Source organism: Hemiscyllium ocellatum, chromosome 2 (assembly GCF_020745735.1).
Source record: "Hemiscyllium ocellatum isolate sHemOce1 chromosome 2, sHemOce1.pat.X.cur, whole genome shotgun sequence".
Classification (NCBI taxonomy): Eukaryota; Metazoa; Chordata; class Chondrichthyes; order Orectolobiformes; family Hemiscylliidae; genus Hemiscyllium; species Hemiscyllium ocellatum.
The window spans coordinates 56,879,740-56,906,417 of NC_083402.1; the positions used below are offsets into that span (position 1 = coordinate 56,879,740).

Below are 26,678 nucleotides of genomic sequence, written 5' to 3' on the forward strand. Positions count from 1 at the left end.
TGGTGGTGGAGGGTTGCTTTTCAGACTGGAGGCCTGTGACCAGTGGAGTGCCACAAGGAGTGGTGCTGGGTCCACCACTTTTTGTCATTTATATAAATGATTTGAATGTGATTATAAGTGGCATAGCTAGTAATTTGCAGAGGACACCAAAATTGGAGGTGCAGTGGACAGCAGAGACAGTTACCTCAAATTACAATGGGTTCTTGATCAGATGGGCAAATGGGCTGAGAAGTGGCAGATGGAGTTCAGGTAAATGAGAGGTGCTGCATTTTGGGAAAGCACATCTTCGCAGGACTTATACACTTAATAGAGCTAGATTACAGTAGTGGAGACAGGCCCTTTGGCCCAACAAGTCCACACCAACCCGCCGAAGCGCAACCCATCAAGACCCATTACCCTACACCTAACACAACGGGCAATTTAGCATGGCCAATTCACCTGCATGTTTTTGGACTGTGGGAGGAAACCCAGGCAGACACAGGGAGAATGTGCAAACTCCACACAGTCAGTCGCTTGAGGCGGGATTGAACCCGGGTCTCTGGCTCTGTGAGGCAGCAGTGCTAACCACTGTGCTGCCCACTCATGGTAATGGTAAGGTCTGAGGAAATGTTGTTGAACAGAGACCTTGGAGTGCAGGTTCATAACTCCTTGAAAGTGGAGTTGCAGGTAGATAGGTTAGTGAAGGCGGCGTTTGATATGCTTTCCTTTATTGGTCACGGGTGGGACAACTATGAAGCACTTGCAGCAAGGGCAGGAACATGGCATAGATCTAAATTCACCCTTATCCTGGTTGACTTTGATTACCAAAAAGACGACCTGTTCTGGGATTCCTGCCAGTCTTCCTGCCCACCTTTTTAAAAGATTCCAGAGTTGTCCTGATTTGGTGGAAATCTATGCCAGAGGGCAGAAAAGCAAGGGAGATTAAGTTTAACCTTTACAGGGTTCAGACTCAACTTATTTATTATATCCAATTCAGGGTACCACATATGAGCAAGAATGTTGAAGATCTTAAAAGGTTGCAGAAAATATTTATGAAAATAGTTCTGGGGATAGGGACTTCAGTTACATGGAAATATTGGAGAACTTGGAATTGTTCTCCTTGAAGTTAGGCTATGGTAGAGGTACTCAAAATGATAGCAGTCACAACAGTAAACAGAAAGAAACTGTTGCAATGAGTAGAAGCAATGGGCACGAAAATAACATTATTTAGGGTTACAGATTTGAGGGAAAACATTTTTTAAAATAGCATGTTCTTCGGATCTGGTATGCACTTCCCCAAGTGGAGACAGATACAATTGTGGATTTCAAAAGGGAACAAATTAATCACAGAAGCATTTGGCTTACAGAGCAGGAGTGGAACGGTGTGTGGCTGAATTGCTTTCAAGCTTCTATAATTACAAGTGCTCAACAAACAAATTATTTTATCTGTTAAGATATGTTTGTTCCTCAACAGAATGGAAGTCAAAAATGGAAGAGAGATTGGCAGAAGCAGAAAATTGCTATTTTTAAATTACTTGTAAATTACTTTTACAGCAGCAAGTAGGACCTCAGAATTAAGTATTTCTGTAAACCACTAAGGTTTAAGGCCTACTTCTTAGAAAGCCCAAAGATAGCTGCAGTTATGCTTCAAGTACAAGAATATTCTATTTTAAAGAGCTGTGAAAGAATTCAAAACCACAATTATGTACAATTCTTCAAAATAAAGAATGCATTAGAAATTAGCAAACAAGTGGAAGTTAATTTAACAAGTTTCAGAATTAATAGTAGAAATCAGGGTGCAATCAAAGAATTATGAATTTGGCAGCTGATTTTATTTACCTCAGGTGGAGATGCAGATCCTGTGTCTTTGGGGGAGCTTGATGGAACTTGTTCTGCTTGTTGGCTGCTAGAATTCTGCAGTTGAGATAATTTTCTGTTCATAAAATTCAGAAGAAAATGTTAGATCCATCTTCTCATCTTGGATCCAAGCAGTTAATTTTACTGTTTTCATTATATTCATGGAAAGCCTTAGTTCTATTTTTGGTAGAAACAATTTTCACTGCACAGAATAAGTATCATTCTGAAGTCTGTGAAACTAGTTAAATCAAAGTTTACATCAAACATCAATAGATTCACAAAATTAAACAAAGATGAGGGTTACAAATGACCATCTCAGTTACATTGCCAACTTTACCAGAAAGAGCGCAGGGAGAGCGTGTGAGAGCAAGCCAGCGAGTGAGTGCAGGAGAAAGGAGAGGGGGGCAGAGAGCAGGACAAAGAAGTGAGAGAGCGCAGGAGCATGAGAGAAGGGATTTCAACGCTACTAGCTTTTATTATAGGATAATATTTGGACTATAAGTTTTAGACTAATGACAATGTTAAGTCTAACCATTACTTTAATAGATGTCAATTTTCCTTCAAGCAAGTGGCCTCCAATAAATTAAGTGGCCTCTAATTCTCACTTGATTAGCTGTCTCATTGCACATCTAATTATTCAAAGCCTGAATGTATTACTCAAATCGGTGTTAAGGCTTTTAAAAAAATGCTCGGTAATGTTATACCATTAGGTTTAGACCAAACTAGTTATAGCACCTTAAAATATTTTCACTAAAATTTGACTTTTATGACTATGTAATATTAGAATATTAACCTTAAAACAACTTAAAAATGACTAGCAAATCAATAAAAATGTTATACTGTGCAAGATCACACTAGTGCTGCCATTTTCATACATGCTGCATTTGCACAACCAATGTAATCTTTAAGGACAGTAGTTTCTAGGAAGGTTAAAGAAATGTTTTGATCATTAGCTTCAGCAAATCTCACCAACTTAACTTTAGATATTGTCACAGTTTGTGACAAAGGTCTTGTCAGCATTCTAGCCGTTTTGACAATAGCTTACATTAACAGTCAAATTAATGCTCTTGTTACGTCAGATTGAATACATCAACAGAATCATCAGGTTTTATGTTGCAACATCCAGCTTGGGAAAAATTCAGGTAGGATATTAGCATCAAGGTAATATGCAAAAGTAGTTTACAAAAAACTGTCAAATGTTTGAGTTGTTATCGAGGTAACAAGGTCTTGAAAATGCCTACACCTGGAAAAACCCAATGTAAACCACAATAATGAAGATAGTCATTTTCAAGATTTAAATTAGACTTATTTTATATATTGACTTGCATTGCAAGTGAAGTTAAATTCTAGAACAATAACAACAGTCAATAAGCTTTCACTTCGCATCTAATCTATAAAATGCACATGAATGAGAAAATCCAAAAGGCTCTTTTGAAGATATGGCTTGGCATGTGGAATTGGGTGGTGCAGTATTGAATGCTCCAGGTGAAACATTCAAATTTAGAGATGTCTAGACTACATTATGACAAACTAATCCTATTAATCTTCTATATCAACACACACTTTCAAGTTCTAATTTTCTTTTGTCATTTAAGTATTCACGGATATAATATGAATTAGCAGCACTTAGTTTTTGTTTTAGATTTCAAACTTAAAAATGATTTGAAATCAAAGTTATCATACTGTAGCTGTACTCTACCCAGTCAGCTATTTTATGAATACCTATGGCAAAATTAGCCTGCAGATTAGAATAAAGATTTTTTTGTCACACAACAGGACAAGCACAACAATGTCAATTTTCAGACAAATCAACACTAATTGGAGAAAATGGTACTAACTGAACTGATTGACCGCGGTACTGAAACGGAGAAAGCAACAGGTAACTATCTTCCCAAACTTAGGTGCAATTCAAATGTGCAAGGCTTGAACATATTCCTTGTATTTGCAGAGAATGGGTCCCTGAATGAATGTAGATTGCTTCTAACAATGCCAGGTGTCTCACTTTAAGTTCAAATGATCATTTTAAATTGATTTAAATCAGTTAAAAACTATAATTAATTTCTCCACAGGTACCGAGTTACAATTCACAAAAATGGAGTATAGTTTCATATCTCCTAACAGCCTCTTAAAACACACATCATTTCGATGACAGCTCATCTCTCTAGTACTGAACTCACCCAGTTTTTCTGTCTACTGCAGTCAGAATGCATCTAATACCTTAGGTGCTAACACTTAAGCAAATTGCTCCAAATTCCAATTCCAAAACCTCCATTTCTGTAAAGACATTTTGAATAAATAAGAATTTTTCATTCGTTTCCTCAGTTTGCTTCTGTTTGTACTGTCCAGGTTTGGTTCAATTATTCTTTATCTTTGTCATTCAAATATTTACACAGGAGGTTATCATTAATATTTTATCTGGAGATTGAAAGACAAAACTTCTCTAACTGTTCTTCATGGTTCCTTCACATTGATGTTCTCTGGATCCTCAATGTGCTCATCTCCCTTTCAAAGCATGGTGACCAGAACTGCACTCCATAAGGATATATTTTAAACATTATGTAGTCGTGTTAATCGTAATTAACTTTCTTTTTGCCTTGTGTTTTTTACAATACCTCCAATTTGTAAGTGTTACAACCAGATCTCCAATTGTCACTGTTAATCCTGGGTCTAAATCAATGTTTAGAAAGGTAAAGTAACAGTTAAGAAGTTGAGCATGTATGGTGAACAACAAACTGGTTGAAAGCCAAATTTTATGCCCCCTGCAGAGTTAAAAATTTAGGACATTCTTAACATGATTTTTATTGCCTTTAAGCACACTTTTGGGGGATGGGAAGTGTGAGCTGGGAAAAATATATGGTGGGGGAAACAAGAGCATGAGGCAGAGTGAGTGAGAAATTTCTGATGAAGAGCTTACGCTTGAAACATCGACACTCCTGCTCCTCCGATGCTGCCTGATTGGCTGTGCTTTTCAGCACCACACTATGACTCTGATCTCCATCATCTGTATTCCTCATTTTATTCTACAGTGAGTGAAAAATAACTACTGGACAGGAAGTGGGGAGGCTGCAGAGGGACTTAGACAGATGGTGAGATTAGGTAAAAAAAAAACAGTGGCAGATGGAATACAATGCAGGGAAGTGTGAGGTTATGCATGTTTGTTTGAAGACTGGAACAGACTGTTTTATAACCAGGGAACGGCCTCGAAAATCTGAAGCACAAAAGGGACTTTGGAAGTCCTAGTTCAAGATTCTCAGGTTAACATGCAGGTTCACATGGCAGTTAGGAAGGTAAATGCAATGTTGGCATTCATTTTTAGGAGGACTAGAATACAAAAGCAGAATGGACACAGAGAAGATGTTTCCACTAGGAGACACTGGCACCATTGGGCATAGTCTCCAAGTGAAGGGACAACCCTTTAGAATGGAGATAAGGTGGAATTTCTTCAGTCAGAGAGTGGTGAATCTGTGGAATTCATTGCCTCAACAGCCTTCTGCAGCAAAATCATTGAGTGTATATAAGACAAAGATAGATAGATTGATGATTGTTAAGGGAATCGAGGGTTACAGGAAGATGCAGAACGGAGTTGAAAAAAACTGTTTGCCAAATGGTGGAGCAAACTCAACTGGCTAAAGGCCTAATTCTGTTCCTATATCTTATTGTCTTATGGATAGGGAGAAGTCTCTCAACTTTGATTCCAATTGATAACTAGGCAAATGCTCTGGGCACAAGGGTTCACTTTGGTATTGAAAGCAAGTATCAGTAATGGCACCATTAAATCTATGCAGAGAAGATGAAGGCAACATAGTAATGTCACTGGAGCAGCAATCAAACGTTCAGGTTGATGCTCGGAGGAATTGTGTTCACATTTAAATTAAAATTATTCAAATAAATCTGAAATACAAGTTTGGCTGCAGAACAGCCACTTTGAAGGGAAGCTGTTAATCCGAAGATCCAAGTACTGTTCTGGGGACGAGGGTCCAAATCCTGCCACCAGGATGTGGTGGAATTTGAATTCAATCCAAAAGAATCTGGAATTGAGAGTCTACTGATGACCATGAATCCATTGTTGATTGTCAGAAAAAACCCATCTGGTTCACTAATGTCTTTTCGGGAAGGAAACGGACATCCTTACCCATGATCTGGTCTACATATGATTCCAGACCCACAGCAATGTGGTTGGTTCTCAACTGCCTTCTGGGCAGTTAGAGACGGGTAATAAATGCTAGCCCAGCCAGTGATACCCACTTCCCATGAATAGATTTTTAAAAAAATCTTTAAATATTAGCAGAGTAACAGCAGACCAAATGGTTGACTCCTGCTTCCACACCCTATGATCCACAACGTATGATCTGCTGATCTGAACACATGCAGGGCAGGTGGTGCTCAAATAGTTCAGTGGATGGGTTGTTTGAAAGTTTGTGCACTCCCTCTGATGTCACAGCTTCATCTCTGCACTTTCAGACAGAGCTTGTGGATATGTTGTGGCTGTCCGAATGAGCCTTCTCCATCTTGAGTCACAAACCAGAGTCACCCTGGAGTTGGCAGGTATGTCTGACTTGTTCAGGGATGCTTTATAAAAATCTTTAATGGGTTTCCACTGCTCTACATAGGAATATCCTCCGTAGCTCCAAGAGAAGCAGTTCCTTCAGGAGTACAGTGTCAGGCATGTGAATGACATGTTCCATCCAGCGAAGCGGATTTTGAGTGATTAACATCTCGATGCCGGAGTCATCAGCTTGGAAATAGGACATTGCTGCCTTGATTGCCACCAAATGTGAGGTATCATGCAAAGATACAAATGTTGATCTCCAATATTGAAATGCCTGTTGAATTTTATCCAAATCTTTGAAGCATAAAGGAACATGTACATCATTAGTCAGAGATTCTCATCTCTCTTTTCCTCCGTCAGCCAAAGACTGAGCTGGCATATAAATGGTGAAACTCATCCATGTCTCCAATGTCTGCGCTATTCAAGAGGCAGCTTTCAAAGATAGGAAAGTGTTTCACATTTCCCCAGGTCATTATCTTTTGAGGTCCCTTAGAAGGCGCAGGTAACTGGTCAAAGAGCTTTCTGCAGTTACAGGAACGAATCAAACAAGCAACTCAAAAACTCAGCTCTGGCAGCACCCGCTGAGAGAAAGCAGAGTGAATGTTTTAGGACCAATAACCCTTCGTCACATGCTGAAAGAGGGTCATGAAACATTCATTCTGTTTTCTCTCCACAGATATTACCAGACTTGCCGAGTCTTCCACCAATTTTGGTTTTTGCTTCTTATTTCCAGCATCTGCAGTTCTTTGGCTTTTTTGTTGTTTAGAATCAAATGAGCAACCAAGTATTATCAAACAACTTGGCAAGGTGCATATTGACACAAGATTTCTGTAGAATGATGGTTCATTCGACTCCAGAACACAGTATAACTAGTCAACAAATGATTTGTATGAACGATACAACAAAAAGTGATCGACTGAAATGAATTAATGAAGTGGAGGTTGTGAAGTAGTGATTGATTACCCATTCAGTAATTATGAAAATTATAAGAAAATGCTTCCTTCTTGTTAAAAGATGTCAAAACTAGGGCAAAGAATAAATCAAACACACTAATTACACGCCAACAAACAAAACTGAATATGGTCAGAGCCTGAACATTTTACCGATATGTCAGACATCAAAATTCCAACTCTGAAGCATTTAATAAATGCGTTCAAAAGCAATTCATAAACCTTCTCAATAAGTAAGCAGAAGTGCTGACCACAGGGAATCAAGTTTTGAATTGGGCTATTGCTTTGAACTCTTTTGGTTTGCTTACTGCATACGAAGAATTACAAAATGTTTTCTAGTTTTAGGAATAGAACTGCAGACCATTTTTCATAAGACTGGTTTCAGTAAATTTGAAAATATTCAAAACGCTTGTTGCCTTGTTAGTTCTTAGTTCACCTGTCATGGTGTTACCAAACTCTGGTCAAGCAATATGTTGATAATGAAATTCTCAATTGTCTTTTCAAATCAATCAATCATTCTCCTGACCTTATTTTTTCCTATCTAATTTCCTGCAAACCAAATAACCCTGTCAGTTATCGGAATTCTTGGTCATCAATGATTTTAACCGCTCCGTCATTTGTGGCTGTTTCCTCAGCTGCCTGTACACTACCCTGCAGAATCCTCGTTTCAGCTCATAAATCCTGCCTTTTTGACAGATATCGGTCATCTGCATGCAAAATCTCCTTATATGGTTTAATGTCATATTTTGTTTAGTAAAACTTCTGTGAAGCTCCTTAGGGTTTGTTACTTTGTTAAAGATGCTAAACAAATAAGATTTTATAACCTGTATCATTTTAAAAAAGACTACTTGAACAAATTAAGTCAATTTACCTGGAAACTACTCTGTCAAACAGTTGTCGATCCTCTTCTGAGTAACCAGGCCAGTCTCGCTGAACATCCTTGTACACAAAATCCTTCACAGTATAAGAGTTGTCTTTTGGGTTTATATTAGCCACCTATAAGAAAGCAAGCTTTTATACTCTTGTTCTAGATTAACTATGTAAAAAAAACCAGGATTATGCTGAAATAGTATTATGTATTTTAGGGCAATTATGGTATGGCAAATCCAAAATTAAAAATAAATACTTAGTTTAGAGCAAAGAGCGATCACAACTTCAGGTTCCACTCCAAGCATGGGGCATAAATGTAAGCTGACAGGCTTGTGTAGCATGAAGGATATGGGGCTTGTAGTTAAAGCAGTCTTCTGTACAGGTCCTATGGCTTAAGTAGAGGTTACTAGTCTAACTAAAAGGAGCTCTCTCTCAATCCCAGCTATACTTGGATCTCAATTAACATTACTAAAAAACAGACAACATCCCATTCACATTATTGTTGAGATCTGTGTCTGCTGACTTAATGGTGAAGTGCTTTTGCATATATTAAGACACTTTATAAATTCAAGACTTTCAGGGAGTTTTTTTTTAAATTAGGAGCCAAACTGGTTCTAATGAGTTCAGTCTTGAAACCTTCAACTAAGTTTTCTAAGTTCATTAATTAAGAGGTCACAAACTTTAAATATTTTCATTGAAGAAACATTCAACAGCAAACTGGTCTGGCTTTGTGAAAATGACACTCCAAAAATACATCAGGTAGGAATGAATATTATTTTTTTTTCATAACTCATGTGATAGTCAACGCTGAAGAAATTTCTTTTAAGATTCCCTAACAGCAAACCAAAGATCAGAAACCAGAGGCTGGATTTTACATCTTCCTGCTGGCATGCTTCAAGGCAGGAGAGGGAAGGATTGTAAAATGCAGTGAAAGACCTAGCTGCCACCCACTTACAATGGATATTACAGGGACAGTGAGGCTCCTGAGGCACTGTGGTAATGGCCAATGTTCAATGTCTACATATTCCAGCGGTGTGTCACAACACATCAGAACAGGTTAATTAAAATGTCTACAAGCTTAGTCCGCAAAATCTGCCCTCAAGACTTTAGGGATCTTGTGTTGCAGCACTCCCATCTCAACCTATGAACCAAAGGCCTTGGGTTAAAGTCCCACCTCTTCCTCAGTAGTTTCAGAATTTCAGCTGCACAAAACAAGATAGACGTAGGTCTAGAAGTAGTCCATTCAGCCAGTGAGATCACAACTGATCTAATAACCCTCAGCTCTACCTTCCTGCCTTTTCCCTATAACTCTTGATTCCCTTACTGATTAAAAAGATCAGTTTGAGCCTCTAATATATATGATCTAGACATGACAGCCCTTTGTGGTAAAGAATTCCACACATGCACTACCCTCAAAAAATCCATTTATCTTAAATGTGTGACTTTTAGTGAGATTATGCCCTCTTGTCTAAGATTATTCCAAAAGACAAAACAACCATTCCAGATCGACCTTACCTAATATCCTAAGTATTGTAAGTTTCAATAAAGTTGCTCTTATTCTTCAAAGTTCCAAAGAGTACAGGCTAAATCTACTCAACATCTCTCCAGAAAACTGTTCTTTGTACCTGGTATCAGCCTAGTGAACCTTCAGCAGACAGCTTTCAATGCCAGGAAACCCTTCCTTAGAAAAGGTGCCCAAAACGAATCCCCGTATTCCAGTTGTGATCTAACTAATGCTTTATAAAGATGTAGCAAAACTTCCTCATTTTATACACCATTCTCCGAAATAAAAGCCAACATTCATCTGCTTTTATTACTAATTGAACTTGAATGCTAGCTTTTTGAGAGATTCATGGTCAGGGATTTCCAAACCATAGAGCTGTAGCTTTATACAAATTTTTTTTCATTCATGTAATATTCAACTCTTCTATTCTTCCTGTTTCGTCACCAACCTGGCTGGAAAACTGCATCCAGCAGGCTCATCTACCTTTGGTCTGAAAACCAAGTCAAACACAATCGCAAAACCTGGAATGTATAATTCTTCATGGATAACCAACAAAGCAATCATCCAGAATGAAAAACTGCCCTTAGCCTTGAGCACTTCAATAGTGATATTGCTGCGCTGTAGGAGACTCAGAGGTGGTGAAGAATAGCTGAGGGAAGGAGGTGGTAGTTACACCTTGTTCTGGAAGGGTGGACCCAAGAATCAATCCAAGATGCACAGAATTGGATTCACTATCAAGAATGAATTAGTCAACAAACTGTGTGGGCATCAATGTTAGAATAGTGAGGCAATCTATACCTTGCCAAGACCAACAGGCAATGGTCATGAATGCTTATTCACCAACCTTTGATGCGAAAGATGATCCAAAAGTTAGCTTTTACTCCTCCCTGAACACCATACTCACCAATATCCTTAAGGAAGATAATTTCACTATCCTAGAGGATTTAAAGGCCAGTGTCAGAAAGGACACCGAACTCTGGAAGTGAACCAGGAACTGCAAGTCCAGTGACATTCTCCTACTCGCCAAATGTGCAGACACCAGCTGATCATCACCAATTCACCAAAAAGACAAGTTCAACACTTTTTGGAGGTATCCATGATCAAAGCACTGGCACATGATCGACTACATCATAGTTGAATTCTGAAACCAAAAGGATATCCTTGTTACCAAAGCAGTGGTAATTACCACTGCAGAGGACTGCTAGACAGACCACAGGTTGATCTGTTGCTCAATATCAAAATGCCACCAGAAGCAGTTCAAGATGCAGAATTAGTGCAGGGAGCTCAATGCTGAGCAGCTTCAAGAGCTGAGCAGATTTCCAAATGTCTTCACTAACCATCCAAGGAATTCGTTTAAACAGAGCACAGGAAATCTTATAAGAGTCAAGACCATTATCTCATGCTGTGAAGTAACCAGGACAAGATGCTGCACAGAAGGCTGCTGAATAAGACAGCTGGCCCGCAGAAGGCAGATAGTGGGGGGATAAAGGGATCTTTTTTCAAAATGGCAGCCAGTAGGGATCAGTGTTGGGACCCAATAGAATTTGTGTTATATATTAATGATATGAATAAAGGAACTAAAGGCACTGTCATTTTCAGACTTAGCAACAAAGATGGAATAGATGCAATGTTCAGGAAGCGGAGATGCTACAGAAGGACTTGACTAGGAGTGGGCAAAGAAGTGGAAGATGGAATACAACATGGGAAAGTGAGAGGTTATGCACTTAGGTTTGAGAGGAGAGATGTGGGCTATTTTTTAAATGGGGAAAGAGTTTAGAAATCTGAAGCACAAAGAGGTTTAAGAGAATCCTGAGTAAGGACTAAGGCGAACGTGCAAGTTCAGGTGGCAGTTAAGATAGCAAATGCAATGTTTGTATTCATTTCAAGATGGCAAGAATACAATAATGGGGATCTATTGCTGAGGTTGTAAAAGGCTGTGGTCAGACTGCACTTGAAATATTGAGAGCTTTTGGGTCCTGTATCTGGGAAAAGATGTGCTGCTGGCCCTCAAAGGTGGTCAAGGGGAGGTTCGTAAGAATGAACCCAGTATTGAAGGGCTTGTCAAATGAAGAGTGGTTGAAAACACGGAGTGTTCTCAATTGGGTTTAGAAGGATGAGCAGGAATTCATTGAAACTTACAAAATAGAGAGCGCCCTGGATTGAGTGGATGTGGAGGAGATGTTTCCATTAGTAGGAGAGACTTGAACCCAAAACACCATTCAGGGTGATGGGACAACCCTTTAGAATTTAGATGAGGAGGAATTTTCTTTTTTGCAGAGGATGGCAAATCTGTGGAATTCACCGTGGCAGAAGCGTGTTAAGGCCAAGTCATTCAGTGCATTTAACACTGGGATAGATAAGTTCTTGATGAGCAAGGGGAGAAAACAGGATAATGGAGCTTAAAAATATAATCAGCCATGACTGAACGGCAGGAGACAAAAAACTGCAAATGCTGGAATCTAAAATAGACTAGCAGGAAGCTGGACGAACACAGCAGGCCAGACAGCATTAGGAGGTGGAGCAGTCAACATTTCTAGAACCTCCTGATGCTGCTTGGCCTGCTATGTCCTTCCAGTCTCCTATCAGTCTATTTCCGATCGAAAGGCAGAGCAGGCTCGTTATGCGAAGTGACCTAATTTTTCTCCTATATCTTAGGGCCTCAGAAGGAAACAGCAAGGCTGATTCAATGAGAATGACCACATCATTCAAGACCTTATTGAAAAAAAAGAGGAAAGCACTCCATGCCTGGCAAAACATCACCCGCAAAGTAAAGACGAGAATTTAGTCAAGGAAAAGGTAGAGTTACAAAGAAGAATGAGGGAAATCAAAAACAAATACTGGACTGAGAGCTGAGGAACTCCTTACTGACAAACATGATGCTCAAGGTTTCTTCGGTGCCATCAAAGCAATATAAGAACCCAACACGTTTCACCTCAAACTGGTACAGTGCAAGAATGGAACCAGTTTGAGACATAGAAAACATCCAATGGAGAGAGCACTTGGAAGAAGTCCTGAACCACCACAATCATTGACAAGGGTGTGTTTGAAGAAAGCCCCAATTCCCCAATGATGATCTTAGACTCCCACAAAGAGTGGCAGCAGTTGAAGTGCCAGTAGATACTTAAAAATGGAAATGCCGTAAAAAGTAAATGGATTCCAGTAAAAATTCTCAAACTTGAAGGAGTAGATCTCCAACAATTGTTCCTGAAAATCTGGGACAAAGAAGAATATTCTGATCTCAGGGATGCTGCCATTGTCACCGTCTTCAGTAAAGGAGACAAAGTGGATTGTGGAAACGAACAAGGAATCTCCCTACACTCTAACACCAGGAAGATCACTACCCAAATCCTCATGAAGCAAGTTCTCCCAGTCTTAAGAAATCCTCGCTGAAAGCCAGCATGGCTTCTGATCAACCTGTGGAACTATGGACATCATAATTTTCACTGTTTGGCAACTCCAAGTGCCAGGTACAACACCAGCCATTCTATACGATCTTTGAGTTGACCAAGGCTTTTGACTCAGTCAATCAAGAAGTGCTTATGGATGGTTCTGTCAAAGGGTGGCTGTTTAGTGAAATTCATCAAAATCTTATGTCTCCTCCACAATGAGATGTCTGTAGTCTTTACCAAGTATAATATGATAAGATTCCTTTGAGATCAAGTAGGGAGGTGTCATCACCCAGATACTTTACTCCATCTTTATTGCCAGCATTCTTCATCTTGTCAAGAACATACTTCCCAATGGTGTGGACATTGGGCCCATTCTGTAGACATAAAAGCTTTAACCTCAATCTGTCAAAATCTGAAAAAATGGCAGCAAAGTCACTTGTGGAACTTGAGTGATTGAAAGACAATGTCATCTCTGTTCTCTTAGAAGAGAGTCGCAAGCCTCACTTAGTGCCTTTGCAGAAACTAACTGAATAATTCATCTCCATCTGAACTCAGAGTCAAATCCTTCAAACTGATCCAGGTCAAGTTCTGGTACATCTCTCTATTAATGGCAATGGAGAACTCCCCTCAAACATGGAATATGTTCCTTATCTGGCAAGTTACCTCTCATCTAAAGCTGATATTGATATGGATATTCAACATCACAACCAATATGAGAGTGCCAACTTATGGTTTTTCTGCATCAGTTGGGAGGACAGTCGTACAAACAGCAGCATCCTTGAGACAGCTAATGGTATCAGCATCGAGGCCATAATCATTTGAAACTAACTCTACTGAGTCAGTCTCATGTGAAGGATGCCTGAGTTTTGACTATCAAAGCAAATCATCTTTGCCCAGCTCAAGGAAGGCATTTGAATGAGGAGAGCAAAGAAAATATGTCAAAGACTCTGAGGGCTTCCCTCAAAAAAACTGAACATCTTTCAGAAGCAACTGATTTGAAGTGAGCTCCTATAAGAGGAGGCAAACTTCTATGAGAACACTCGTAGGCAAGAGGAAATACAGAAAAGAAACTGAGAAAGAAATGCTGATGAACAAGGCCAAGGATCACTTCTGGATCAAAAAGTGGGGTTACAGATGTAGGAGAAAGTGAGGACTGCAGATGCTGGAGACCAGAGTTGAAAATTGTGGAGCTGGAAAAACACAGCAGGCCAGGCACCATCCAAGGAGCAGGGGATTCGACGTTTTGGGCATAAGCCCTTCTTCAGGAATGAGGCTGGTGTGCCAAGCGGGCTGAGATAAAGAGTAGTGGGGAGGGAATTTGGGATAGGTAGGTGGTGGTGAAGGGGTGGGGGCGTAGAGGTCAGGAAGAAGATTACATGTCAAGAGGGCGGTGCTGAATCCAGGGATTGGGACGGAGATAAGGTGGAGGGAGGGGAAATGAGGAAGCTGGAGAAATCTACATTCATCCCGTGTAGTTGGAGGGTTCCTAAGCGGAAGAGGAGGTGCTCTTCCTCCAGGCGATGTAGCTCTAGAATTGGGTTCGTTAGTCACACAACCTATGACTATGACAGAATTTCCTCTGTGGACAATCAAACTTGTGAGCAAATGGTTCCCAATGAGTCCAAAATCCAATATGCCCTATAAGCCATAACTCAACTTGCCCTAATATCTTTAATGTTGCTTTTATTCTAGCACCCTGGGTTTACAAATGCATTCTTCCTACCTCTCTACATTCACCTTACTAAAATGTATCAGTTCATGTTTTTCTGCCTTAAATTTCATCTGCCACATATTGTCACAACCAACAAGCTTGTACTTCCATTATTACCATCCTCACTACACCAAAACTCAAAAGCAGTTCTTCAAAATTCTGTCTGAGGTTCATTTCCTGCTGCTGCTCCTTATGCGGTTTTTGTGCTTGTGCCTTCACTATCATGCAGCTGTCAGGGAAGAGCAGCCATATTCCTTGCAAATTAGGAAGTGGGGGGAAGGGGTGGGTTAAAATTCATGAAAGGTTGTTCATGTCTTTATTTCTGACGTTTATTGAACGCATCTTGGGGGTTAATCAATCACTCTGTTTACTCACAGTACTGATACATAAGATACTCTGTCGATATCACTGATAATTATTTATTTTCTCCTTGAAAATGATACATACCAGTGTCAAATTCATGCTTTAAATTAAAAATGCAATCACTGCTTCTGATTCTAAAGAAGCTTCCAGTAAATCAGTAAATGCAGCCACAATTCAATTGTTATTTCTGTCCAGAGATGGTCCTTTTTACCATTTAGAGCTCTTCAAAGCCGCACAAACAATACAATTCTGCTTCAACACCAGAAAATTACTTTTCACAACACTACACCTCAAGTTTTTCAATTCTGAACATTTCCCAAAATGGACCAAATGTTCCGGCTTCCAGAGATCAGTTTCTCAATTCTAATAAGGACATGATGTACTTACATGCCCAAGCCTACTCTCTCTAATCCTACCTGGTTTGGGTGCTACATTTGGCTTCAACCTCCCACTTGCAACACAGTGAAAAGAAAGCTCTATGTGCATGACGTTTGCTATGGACAGTCCCGAACTGTTCTTCTCACACCTCCAACACAACTGCAATTATTTCATAATGTTCCTGCCTTTTTAAAAACAAAAATACATCTATACATACCAAAAATAGGACACACAAGTAATAGATGTATACAATATCTCATCATATGAACAATTTAAATTTTATTTCTGAAGTCAAATTGCTATGGCTATAAATAAACTGTGCAAAATACTTGACAGTATGTTGACCTCGCACTAAGCAGTAGTAGCATATGGGACAGTTGTCCTGAAGTCAAAAAAGGCTACATTATACTGCAGTTTCCAAATCCTCTCCTCCAACACTTCCAAACATAGCCAAAACCAAGTCCGTTGGCATTGGAGGTTTATAGGATATATAGTTACACTATGACAGCCATGACCCTGCAAAGATTTATACCACATCCTAAAGTAGGAAAGGCAAATGTAGTGATGAGATTATGATAATTTTCTAAACTGGCTAGAGCATACTGTATTTCTCCCTCTATCACTGAGCAAACAGAATCCAAAAACTGAATGCACATATGAAAAATAGTAATACACAGTTCACCATGACACAATCTCTCATCAGAACAAATATCAGGAATCTATTCCATAAAGGAGGAAAGAAATGAAGCAATCTGAACAAATCTTGGAAGATGACAGCTTGAGGACATTGAAAGCATGGATCACTGACACCAGTGAAGTCCCAGCCACCAAGTGAAGAGATCAAAATAAAACATGAAAAATACCATACATTTCCCAATACCAATCCACTGCACCTCTACCACACTCCTCCCCACAAGAACAATCAGGAACCCACTCCCCCTGAAAGTAGCAAGAACTGACGTAGTTTTCATCAGTTGTCTCCCTCAGCTCAAATTACCTTTAGTTCACTGCTGGGTTCAAATCCACCACCTCCTCCCTCACTCCTACTGGCTACTTCAATCTCTTCCTCAAACACTTGAGATGCAGATTTCCCCTCAAGACAACCTCAGCTCATTTCATTTTCCAGTTTAAAAGTAACTTCCTCCAACCAGTCAACATATTCCATTCACAGAATTCCTTTCCTTCTCCCATGAAATCAAAGTAGCCAAAAAGATTCTGCAATCCAATTTTGCAAAGTTCCCAAATTCATTTTCTACAATGAATCACATTTATGGCAGCATTATGGTTATGTAACTGGAATAAAAAAGCCAAACAGAGAAAGCATAGAATGAGAGAGACAACTACCCAGGACTATAAAAACAGAATGCAAGAGATTTTACAAGTATATAAAAAAACAAAGTAACTAAAGTAAATGTTGCTTAAAGAGGAAATATTTCACAAAACTCTTTCATATTACATTAACTATTGTAATAAGGATTTTTAAAAGAAGATTGATTCAATAGTTTTGTTGAATTAACTCTTGCTTCTAGCTGGAGAATCTAAGTTGCATGCAAGTTTAAACTTTCTAAAATTAGCATGCATTTAGAAGAGATAGTGGATTAATCAAAACTTCAGTTATATTGACAGCCAAGAACTGGACTGAAGAGTGATGAACGGGAAAAATATCTGGAACCACTGACCTGTTGCAGAATTGGTCCGAGAGAGTTCTTATCTTTCTGACTGACCCCATCTTTTTGTAATCGGGCCAGAAGCTCTGGTTTCTTGAAGGGTTTTAAGACCAATAAGTGGATTACCCTATCCCTGTAAGATCGTTGAGAAACACTGTTGTTTATATTGCACTTCCTTATTGTACTTGCAGGATTAATGGGAGTTGACCGTTTCCGTTCAGGTACAGCATCTGGGATGCCTGGTGCTGGTTTACGAATCTGCACTCGCTTACCTAGAAATGGAAAAAAACTTTGAACTTTAGTGACAAATCAAGAGATAAGAAACGCACAATTACTAATATATTATATAGTTGTGTTGAGTTAAATGTACATTTAAAGAAAATTGCTTGTACTTTGACTTCAATACAGTTCTACTTTATTTACAGTGAGCAAACAGGTTGTATATAAAATGGATAAGCTGCCTATGAACCCACTTGACTACAGTGAAGTTTCTCAAATTAAAATTGATGTTTTCCTTCGGGTGGAGGATGAGCACAAGTAGTGAAACCGACCCACTGCTCCAACGTGCACATGTGCTGAAAATTGCTGATGAATTGATTGCAATTAAAAAAAGACAGCTCCGAGCATCAGAGATAGAGTTTTTTTGGACAAAAAAAAATGTTCATAATCACAAAATACTAGGAGATAGAAATAGAAAGAGAGAAATAATTTGTTAGAAACAATACAAAAATCAGGAAGAACAATGTTTGAACCCACTTGCATTAAACTGCAAGGAAATGCATCATGGGCTTTTCCTCTTCCAAAAGATTTTCCCCTTAAATTTTGAGCTTGCAGTTTAGTGAAAGAAATTGTAAGCACAGTCGCCTTGGAATAAACAGATAGGAAAAAATAATTAAGAAGGGGAGGTATAAGTGTCAGTGAGAATTCTGCAAATCCCATTTGTAAATAAGGCAACACTCCATAAAGAGTCTAGTCTGGAAAGTGCAGTGAATTTTGGAAAAGGCCACTGCTCATTTAGTTAATGAATGTAAAATCTGGCAGCAACTGCAACAAGAACTGCAAACTGACTTTGAAAACTGCAGTTATAGAAAAATTGATTAATTACTACAATAGGTGAGGCAGCATCCGAGGAGCAGGAGAATCGACATTTTGGGCATGAGCCCTTCTTCAGCCTTCAGGATTCCTGAAGATGGGCTCATGCTCGAAACGTTGATTCTCCTGATCCTCAGATGCTGCCTGACCTGCTGCCTTTTTCCAGCGACACATTTTCAGCTCTGATCTCCAGCATCTGCAGTCCTTTACAGTACTAAAGAAAAGGTAGACAAAGTAACACTTGAAATTAGAAACCCTGGAATATGAAAGAGGGATTGTTTGGAGTTAAAGATTACTATTAAACTTGAAATGACAATATCAATGTTGAATTGAAAGTATTGGATGACAGAACCAATTGAGATGCACAAGTGTGACTTGGCTTATCTTAGGATATGGGCAGCAGAATTGCAAGAATGGGCGACTAGCCAAGGAAGCATTGGAGTGGTCTGATCTGGAGATCAGTGCGGACGTGTGCACACATGCGTGTAACAGTTTCAGAAGTGGATCGAGTGAGAAATGAACAACGTCACAAGCATGGAAGCAGCCTTCACAATGTACAGATTAGGTGGTCAGAAACTCAGCTGAACACCAAGTAGGAAGCGGAGGGTGTGAAAAGTCAGCTTCAAATTGAGACAAAGTCCAGAGAGGGGTTGGGATCAGTGGCAAAGCAGAGGAAAATAATGGCTTCATAGCTGTGTTTGATTGGAGCACATTGAACATAATTAAGGTCTGTGTCAAACAAACAGACTAAAAAGAAGGGGAGTGTTTGGTGAGGGCAACATACATATGGAATCTGATATGCTGTCACCAAGAGATCATAATTTAGCTAAGTATTAGCAGGAGTCCAAGAATAGATTCTCAGAGGATCACAGAGGTAAGTGTGCGAGGTAAGAGAGAAGTCACTACTGTAAATGCAGTACAATTAAATACAGAAGAATGGAACCAAATCAAAGGCAGCTTCACTATTTTTAGATTAGATTAGATTATTTACAGTGTGGAAACAAGCCCTTCGGCCCAACAAGTCCACACTGACCCGCCGAAGCGCAACCCACCCAGACCCATTCCCCTACATTTACCTCTTCACCTAACACTATGGGCAATTTAGCATGGCCAATTCACCTAACCTGCACATTTTTGGACTCTGGGAGGAAACCGGAGCACCTGGAGGAAACCCACGCAGACACAGGGAGAATGGTATATGAGAAAAACAGTGTGATTTACAATGTCAAAAGACTGCAAAGAAGTTAAACAGTAACAAGAAATAGTGCATCATGATCACAGTTGAAGAATGTTATTTTTAACTTTAAGACTATTTCAATACTGTGGCAGGGGTGGAATCCACATCTGAGGAGTTTGCACATTTCTGATCTTCTTGAAGCAGTTTGTATAAAAAAGGAAGCACTGGAGAAGTTCAAAGATGATTTATAAACTTGACACTGAAAGAGAAGCGTGTGTGTTAGAAATAATCAAACTAAAAAGTACTCTTTAAAATCATGAACAGGTTTGATTATGTTGACAAAGCAAAATATTTTGACATAGGAGAGCCCAAAGTTACTGGCCACAAGTATTGTCAACTAATGAATCCAACATGTGAAACCTCAGACAGAACAAAGTGGTAATATCAACTTTGCTGGCACAGAACATAATCTTAACAGTCCAGAGGGAGGCCATCGAGTCCATGCTGTCTCTGGAGATCAATCTAATGAGTTCCATCTCTTGCTCATTTCTTTGAGAAACCTTGCAAGTTTGTTTTCATGTGCTCTAATTTGCTTTTGACGTGATTGATTATCTCCACTGCCACCAACTTCCAAGTTACTGTAGTCCAGGACATTCTTTACACAGCTTGGTAAAATTCTTCCTCACATCCTCCCGATTACCTTTTGCCTAATACTTTAAATTTGCCCTCAACCTTGTGTCATGAAGGGAACGGTTTTTTGAATCACTGGTGGATCTCTCAATTCCCTTTCCTTGAGGGAGAACCACCTCAGCATTTGCAACCTAGCTTTGCAGTGAAACTATCTCATTCTTGAAATCATTCTGGTAAGTTTCTTGTACAACCTTTCAAGGACCTTCACATCCTTTAGTTGATGGAGTTAATATAGAAGCACTTAAGGAGAAAATGTACAATAATGAAAGAGAAAGATTTTAAGTATGTGCTGATTAGGTCAAAAGGAGAAGAATGGAAGGCTGGTGCAAGTATAAGCACTAGGTGTAAACCACTAGTTGAACAAACAGCACAGACAGATCATTCTATGAAAGTCCATGACTGAACAGATTTGAATTTGGGAGACATCAAATGTGAGCTGCATAGAAGTTGTCAGGGAGCATTTCATAAATCAGTAGGTTTCCTCGTTCACATTTAACTTGATTGTGTCCAGAGCCAATGTTGAGGATTCTCAGGGCAACTCCCTCCCAACTATGACAATGACATCATTGTGCCTCCACCTCAACTGGTCATACTGCTGGCGTGAAAAGACATACCCAGGGACATTGACGGTGGTAGCTCAAACATTATACCTTTAAAAGGAACAGTTCAGTGAGTATGGTATTATCAGGCTGCTGAGTTAGTCTGAGACAAATGCCCCAACTTTTGCATCAGAGCTCAGATGTTAGTAAAGAGGGCTTTGCAGAATCTATGTTTTCCATTATTGTTTCTAGTGCGCAGATCGACAACATGTGGTGTAACTAGTTCTAATCTTTTTTTTTGACAGTTTTTAGTGACTGATACTAAATGAATATTTTGCATCAGTATTTACTGTGGAAAAGGATATGGAAGATATAGACGGTAGTGAAATAGATGGTGACATCTTGCAAAATGTCCAGATTACAGAGGAGGAAGTGCTGGATGTCTTGAAACGGTTAACGGTGGATAAATCCCCAGGACCTGATCAGGTGTACCCTAGAACTCTGTGGGAAGCTACAGAAGTGATTGCTGGGCCTCTTGCTGAGATATTTGTATCATCGATAGTCGCAGGTGAGGTGCCGGAAGACTGGAGGTTGGCAAACATGGTGCCACTATTTAAGAAGGGTGGTAAGGACAAGCTAGGGAACTATAGGCCGATGGGCCTGACCTCAGTGGTGTGCAAGTTGTTGGAGGGAATCCGGAAGGACAGGATGTACATGTATTTGGAAAGGCAAGGACTGATTAGGGACAGTCAACATGGCTTTGTGTGGGAAATAATGTCTCACAAACTTGATTGAGTTTTTTTGAAGGAGCAGCAAAGAAGATTGATAAGGGCAGAGCAGTAGATGTGATCTATATGGACTTCAGTAAGGTGTTCAACAAGGTTCCCCGTAGGAGACTGATTAGCAAGGTTAGATCTCATGGAATACAGGGAGAACTAGCCATTTGGGTACAGAACTGGCTGAAAGGTAGAAGACAGAGGGTGGTGGAGAGTTGTTTTTCAGACTGGAGGCCTGTGACCAGTGGCATGCCAAAAGGATCAGTGCTGTGCCCTCTACTTTTTGTCTTTTACGTAAGTGACTTGGATGCGAGCATAAGAGGGACAGTTAGTAAGCTTGCAGATGACACCAAAATTGGTGGTGTAGTGGACAGTGAAGACGGTTACCTCAGATTACAGCAGGATCTGGACCAGATGGGCCAATGGGCTGAGAAGTGGCAGATTGAGTTTAATTCAGATAAATGAGAGGTGCTCCATTTTGGGAAAGCAAATATTAGCAGGACTTAACACTTAATGATAAGGTCCTTTGCTGAACAAAGAGACCTTGGAATACAGGTTCATAGCTCCTTGAAAGTGGAGTCACAGGAAGATAGGATAGTGAAGGTGGCGTTTGGTATGCTTTCCTTTATTGGTCAGAGTACTGAGTACAGGAGTTGTGGGAGGTCATATTGTGGCTGTACAGGACATTGGTTAGGTCACTGTTGGAATATTGCTTGCAATTCTGGTCCCCTTCCCATCAGAAAGATGTTGTGAAACTTGAAATGGTTCAGAAAAGATTTACAAGGATTTTCCAAGGTTGGAGGATTTGAGCTACAGGGAGAGGCTGAACAGGCTGGGGCTATTTCCCCTGGAGTGTTAGAGGCTGAGGGGTGACCTTGTACAGGTTTATAAAATTATGAGGGGCATGGATAAGGTAAATAGGCAAAGTCTTTTCCCTGTGGTTGGGGAGTTCAGAACTAGAGGGCATAGGTTTAGGTGAGAGGGGAAAGATATGAGAGAGACCTCAGGGGCAACTTTTTCACTCAGAGGGTGGTACGTGTATGGAATGAGCTGCCAGTGGAAGAAGTGGTGGAGGCTGGTACAATTGCAATGTTTAAGAGGCATTTGGATGGGTATATGAATAGGAAGAGTTTGGATGGATATGGCAGGTGGAACTATATTGGGTTGGGTTACCTGGTCAGCAGGGATGGGTTGGACCGAAGGGTCCTTGCTGTACATCTCTATGACTCTAAGTGGCTTGCTAGGCCACTTCAGAAGTAGCCAGGTAGGAGGCTGGAAGAATACAGCAAGCCAGGCAACATCAGGAGGTGGAGAAGTTGATATTTCAGGTGTAGTCCTTCTTCAGGACACCCAAAACATCAACTTCTCCACCTTCTGATGCTGCCTGGCTGGTTGTGTTCTTCCAGCCTCCTGCCTATCTACCCTGGATTCCAACATTTGCACTTTTTTTTTGTCTCAGGCCATTTTAGAAGGCAGTTAAGAGTCAACCACATTTCCGTGGTATGGAACCACATGTAGGCCAGATCAGGTAAGGATTGCAGTTTCCTTCCCTAAAATACATTAGCAAATGAGATTGCCGATTGTCGGAGGGAAAAACCAATGGGTTTATGGTTATCATTAGACTCTTTGGATTTAAATTCTGCCACTGAATTCAAATTCTGCCATCTGCTGATGGTGCAGATATTGCTATACCATTAAGTCAGCAACAAATCAAACTGATATGGTCTTTCAGAGAATAGTGTTGAAAGTGTCAATATTACTTTCTCACGCAAATGTGGCATTTGTCAATAAGAAACACATTGAAGCAGTGCCAAATTCCTGATTTGGCTGATAGATCCTAGGTAATGTGGTAGACCTAGTAGCATGAAAGCTTCCTGTTGTGAAAATTTGAGATATGATCTGCAGCTGCGATTCCAGGCCTTCCAGAAGACGGTTCAACATTTCTTGCAGCCCTTATGACACAGATGGGGTAGAATTAGCCAGTGACACATTCAGAAAGGTGCAAAAGGGGTCTTTTTAGTCCAGAGATGAAAAAGCTTGCTAGTACAGCAAGTGTCACTGCACCAATATTTCAAAGTTCAAAGTCTTTCATCTCAATTTGTAACCGGTCTCAGCATTTTCTTTAGTCACAGAACAAAGACATGGCACCTTGGGGCAACTTAGTCTTGAGTGCAATTTGAGTGGAGGTACAGGTGGTCAATTGCTTTCTTTTAAATAAATTTTCATCTGACAGGAACAGGTTCTAACTCTTACCCTCAAGTATCCAACTTATTCATTCCCTTTTTCTGTGACAATAAGAGAGTAATTGCACTTTCCACTCATCTCCATAACTTAATAATAATAATAGAGACAACTTGGCACAGTGAATGCCCGCAGTGCGGTCTATGGGGAGTGTTGAACACTTCATGTGACTTAAACAGGCACATGTGCAACAATCAGCAGCAGTTACAAAAATTTGGTTCTGGGTTCAGAGCTGAAGTGGCAGCGAGTCACTGTAATGCAATAGCAAGGCAGAGGAGTACATAGGTTTCATGCTCAGGGAGCTGCTCATAGCGTAGGGTGGCGGCATGCAGATAGGGAATAGACGACTGCAAACCAGTCCAAAAACAGTGCAGGAGTCCCACATGATTTTGCTCACTAAGCAGTTCTCCATTTTGCTCTTCAGAGGAGTGCAGCATCAGCAATCCCACGACACCACCAGCTTCTGAGGAAGAAAGTTAGAAGACTGGAAGAGAGGCAGCATTGGAGATTCATGAGTTTGGAGAACTAACAAATGTTTTTGCAACTAAAGATGATATCACAGAATGATATGCTGCCTCTCTGGTGCCAGGGTTCATCAGAGCAGCTTCTTCTCCGAGAAGGCAATCAGAGGATTCGGTCCGCACTGGTTCCAATGACATAGGAAAGGCAAGCAATTTGGTCCGGATTTAGTCAAAATTTAGGAAGTAGAAAATTAGTAAGCAACACCTCAAAAGCAGTAATCTCCAGACTCCCACCAATGCCACACAGGAACACAAACAAGACAAGACAGATGAATACGGCTAGAAAAGTAATGGACAGAGGGCTTTAGATTCCTGGCGGAGATGGTACATGTCAAAATGAACACCTGAATGGATTATAATCAACTGAATTCCTCCAGGATCATCTACCTGTTTGGGAAGGGTGAAACAACATCAGCAGAGACATGGGAATGAGGACAGAATATTAGAAAAACAACACCAGCTGCACAAAATACAGAGAGCAGACAATTAACATTAGAATAGAGAAAAATTAGATGGCGTCAGAATAAGGCAGAAATTAAATCATTCCAAACCTGATTACAGTGCATGTATGTGAATGCAGGGAGTATACTTAAAAAACTGGATGTATGGGCACTGATGGCCACATGGAATAACGATGTTATGGCTATCACAGTAGAAAAGCGGTATTCCATGTTAAATATTCTGGACACAAGATGCCCAGGAAAGAGAGGAAAAGATGAAAGGAAGGAGAGGTGGCAGTTATAGTTATGGATTGTCACAAAGCTGGCCCTTTTCGCAAGGATATTTGATTTTTTTCCCAAGAGGTGTTGTAAATAGGCTGGGCTCCGAAGCATTGGGTTGGTACAGAGAAAGGGTATTGGGAGGCTTTTTTGTTTATACGTACACAGAGGAGACGTTAGGCCACAGCTTTCATGTTTTAGAAGTAACCTGTATGAAGAAGATGTGCTAGAAAGTTTGGAAAACATTAAGATTGATAAGTCCCCAGGGCCAGACCAAATTTATCCTAGGCGGCTCCAGGAAGTGAGAAAGGAGGTTGCTAAGCCGCTGGCAAAGATATTTGCCTCCTCCCTCTCCTCAGGAGTCATACTGGAGGATTGGAAGGAGGTGAATGTTGTTCCTCTTTTCAAAAAGGGTAATAGGGAAATCCCTGGCAATTACAGACCAGTCAGTGTTACACCTATGGTCAGCAAAGTTTTGGAAAGAATTTTGAGGGATAGGATTTATGACTATTTGACAAAGCATAGTGTTATTAAAGGCAGTCAGCATGGCTTTGAGAGGGGCAGGTCATGCCTCACAAATCTTGAGTTCTTTGGGGAGGTGTCAAGACAGATCGATGACGGTCGAGCAGTGGATTGGTGTATATGGACTTCATCAAGGTATTTGATAAGGTTCCCCAGGGTAGGCTCATTTATAAAGTCAGGAAGTATGGGATACCGGAGATTTGGCTACCTGGATTCAGAATTGGCAGGCTGACAGAAGGCAGAGAGTGGTTGTAGATAGAAAGTATTCTGCCTGGACGTCAGTGTTGAGTGGGGTCCTACAGGGCTCTGCTCTTTGTAGTTGTTATAAATTACTTGGATGAGGAGGTTGAGGGGTGGATTAGTAAATCTGCAGCTGACACAAAGATTGGAGGTGCAGTCGATAGTACAGAGGGCTACTGCAGGCTGCAGCGTGACATAGACAGGATACAGAGCTGGGCTGAGAAATGGCAGATGGAGTTCAATCTGGATAAATGCAAAGTAATGTATTTTAGAAGGTCAAACGCGAATGCTGAATATAGGATTAAAGACAGGATTCTTGGCAGTGCGAAGGAACAGAGGGATCTTGGTGTGCAAATATAGATTCCTCAAAGTTGCCACCCAAGTGGATAGGGCGGTCAAGAAAGCATATGGTGTTTTGGCATTCATTAACAGGGGGATCGAGTTTAAGAGCTGCAAGGTTTTGCTACAGCTCTACAAGTCCCTGGTGAGACGACACTTGGAGTAAAAAGTGAGGTCTGCAGATGCTGGAGATCAGAGCTGAAAATGTGTTGCTGGTTAAAGCACAGCAGGTCAGGCAGCATCCAAAGAACAGGAAATTCGACGTTTCGGACCAGAGCCCTTCATCAGGAATCATTTCTGCTGTGCTTTAACCAGCAACACATTTTCAGCAGAGACGACACTTGGAATATTGTATCCAGTTCTGGTCACCCTACTATAGGGAAGATACAGAGGCTTTGGAGAGGGTGCAAAGAAAGTTTACCAGGATGCTGCCTGGATTGAAGGGCTTGCCTTAAGAAAGGTTGAATAAGCTCGGACTTTTCACTCTGGAGTGGAGAACGAGGTGAAGAGACCTGATCGAAGTGTACAAAGTAACGAGTGGAATAGAGTTAATAGCCAGAGACTTTTCCCCAGGGCATGATTGATTGGTATGAGGAGTCATAGTT

At 40.4% G+C, this 26,678-nt stretch overlaps 1 protein-coding gene across 2 annotated transcripts in view; it reads right to left on the bottom strand.

Annotated features, from left to right (window-relative positions):
* The window catches only part of ell2 (elongation factor for RNA polymerase II 2), a 105,545-nt gene that overhangs the window by 26,630 nt on the left and 52,237 nt on the right, over positions 1–26,678 (bottom strand). For both annotated transcript variants that reach the window (XM_060844288.1, XM_060844299.1), the window contains 3 exons: positions 17,230–17,489; positions 8,207–8,331; positions 1,819–1,912 (listed from right to left, as the gene is read on the bottom strand). In XM_060844288.1, coding sequence (XP_060700271.1) covers positions 1,819–1,912; positions 8,207–8,331; positions 17,230–17,489 — 479 coding nt within the window. The remainder of the gene's footprint in view (positions 1–1,818; positions 1,913–8,206; positions 8,332–17,229; positions 17,490–26,678) is intronic.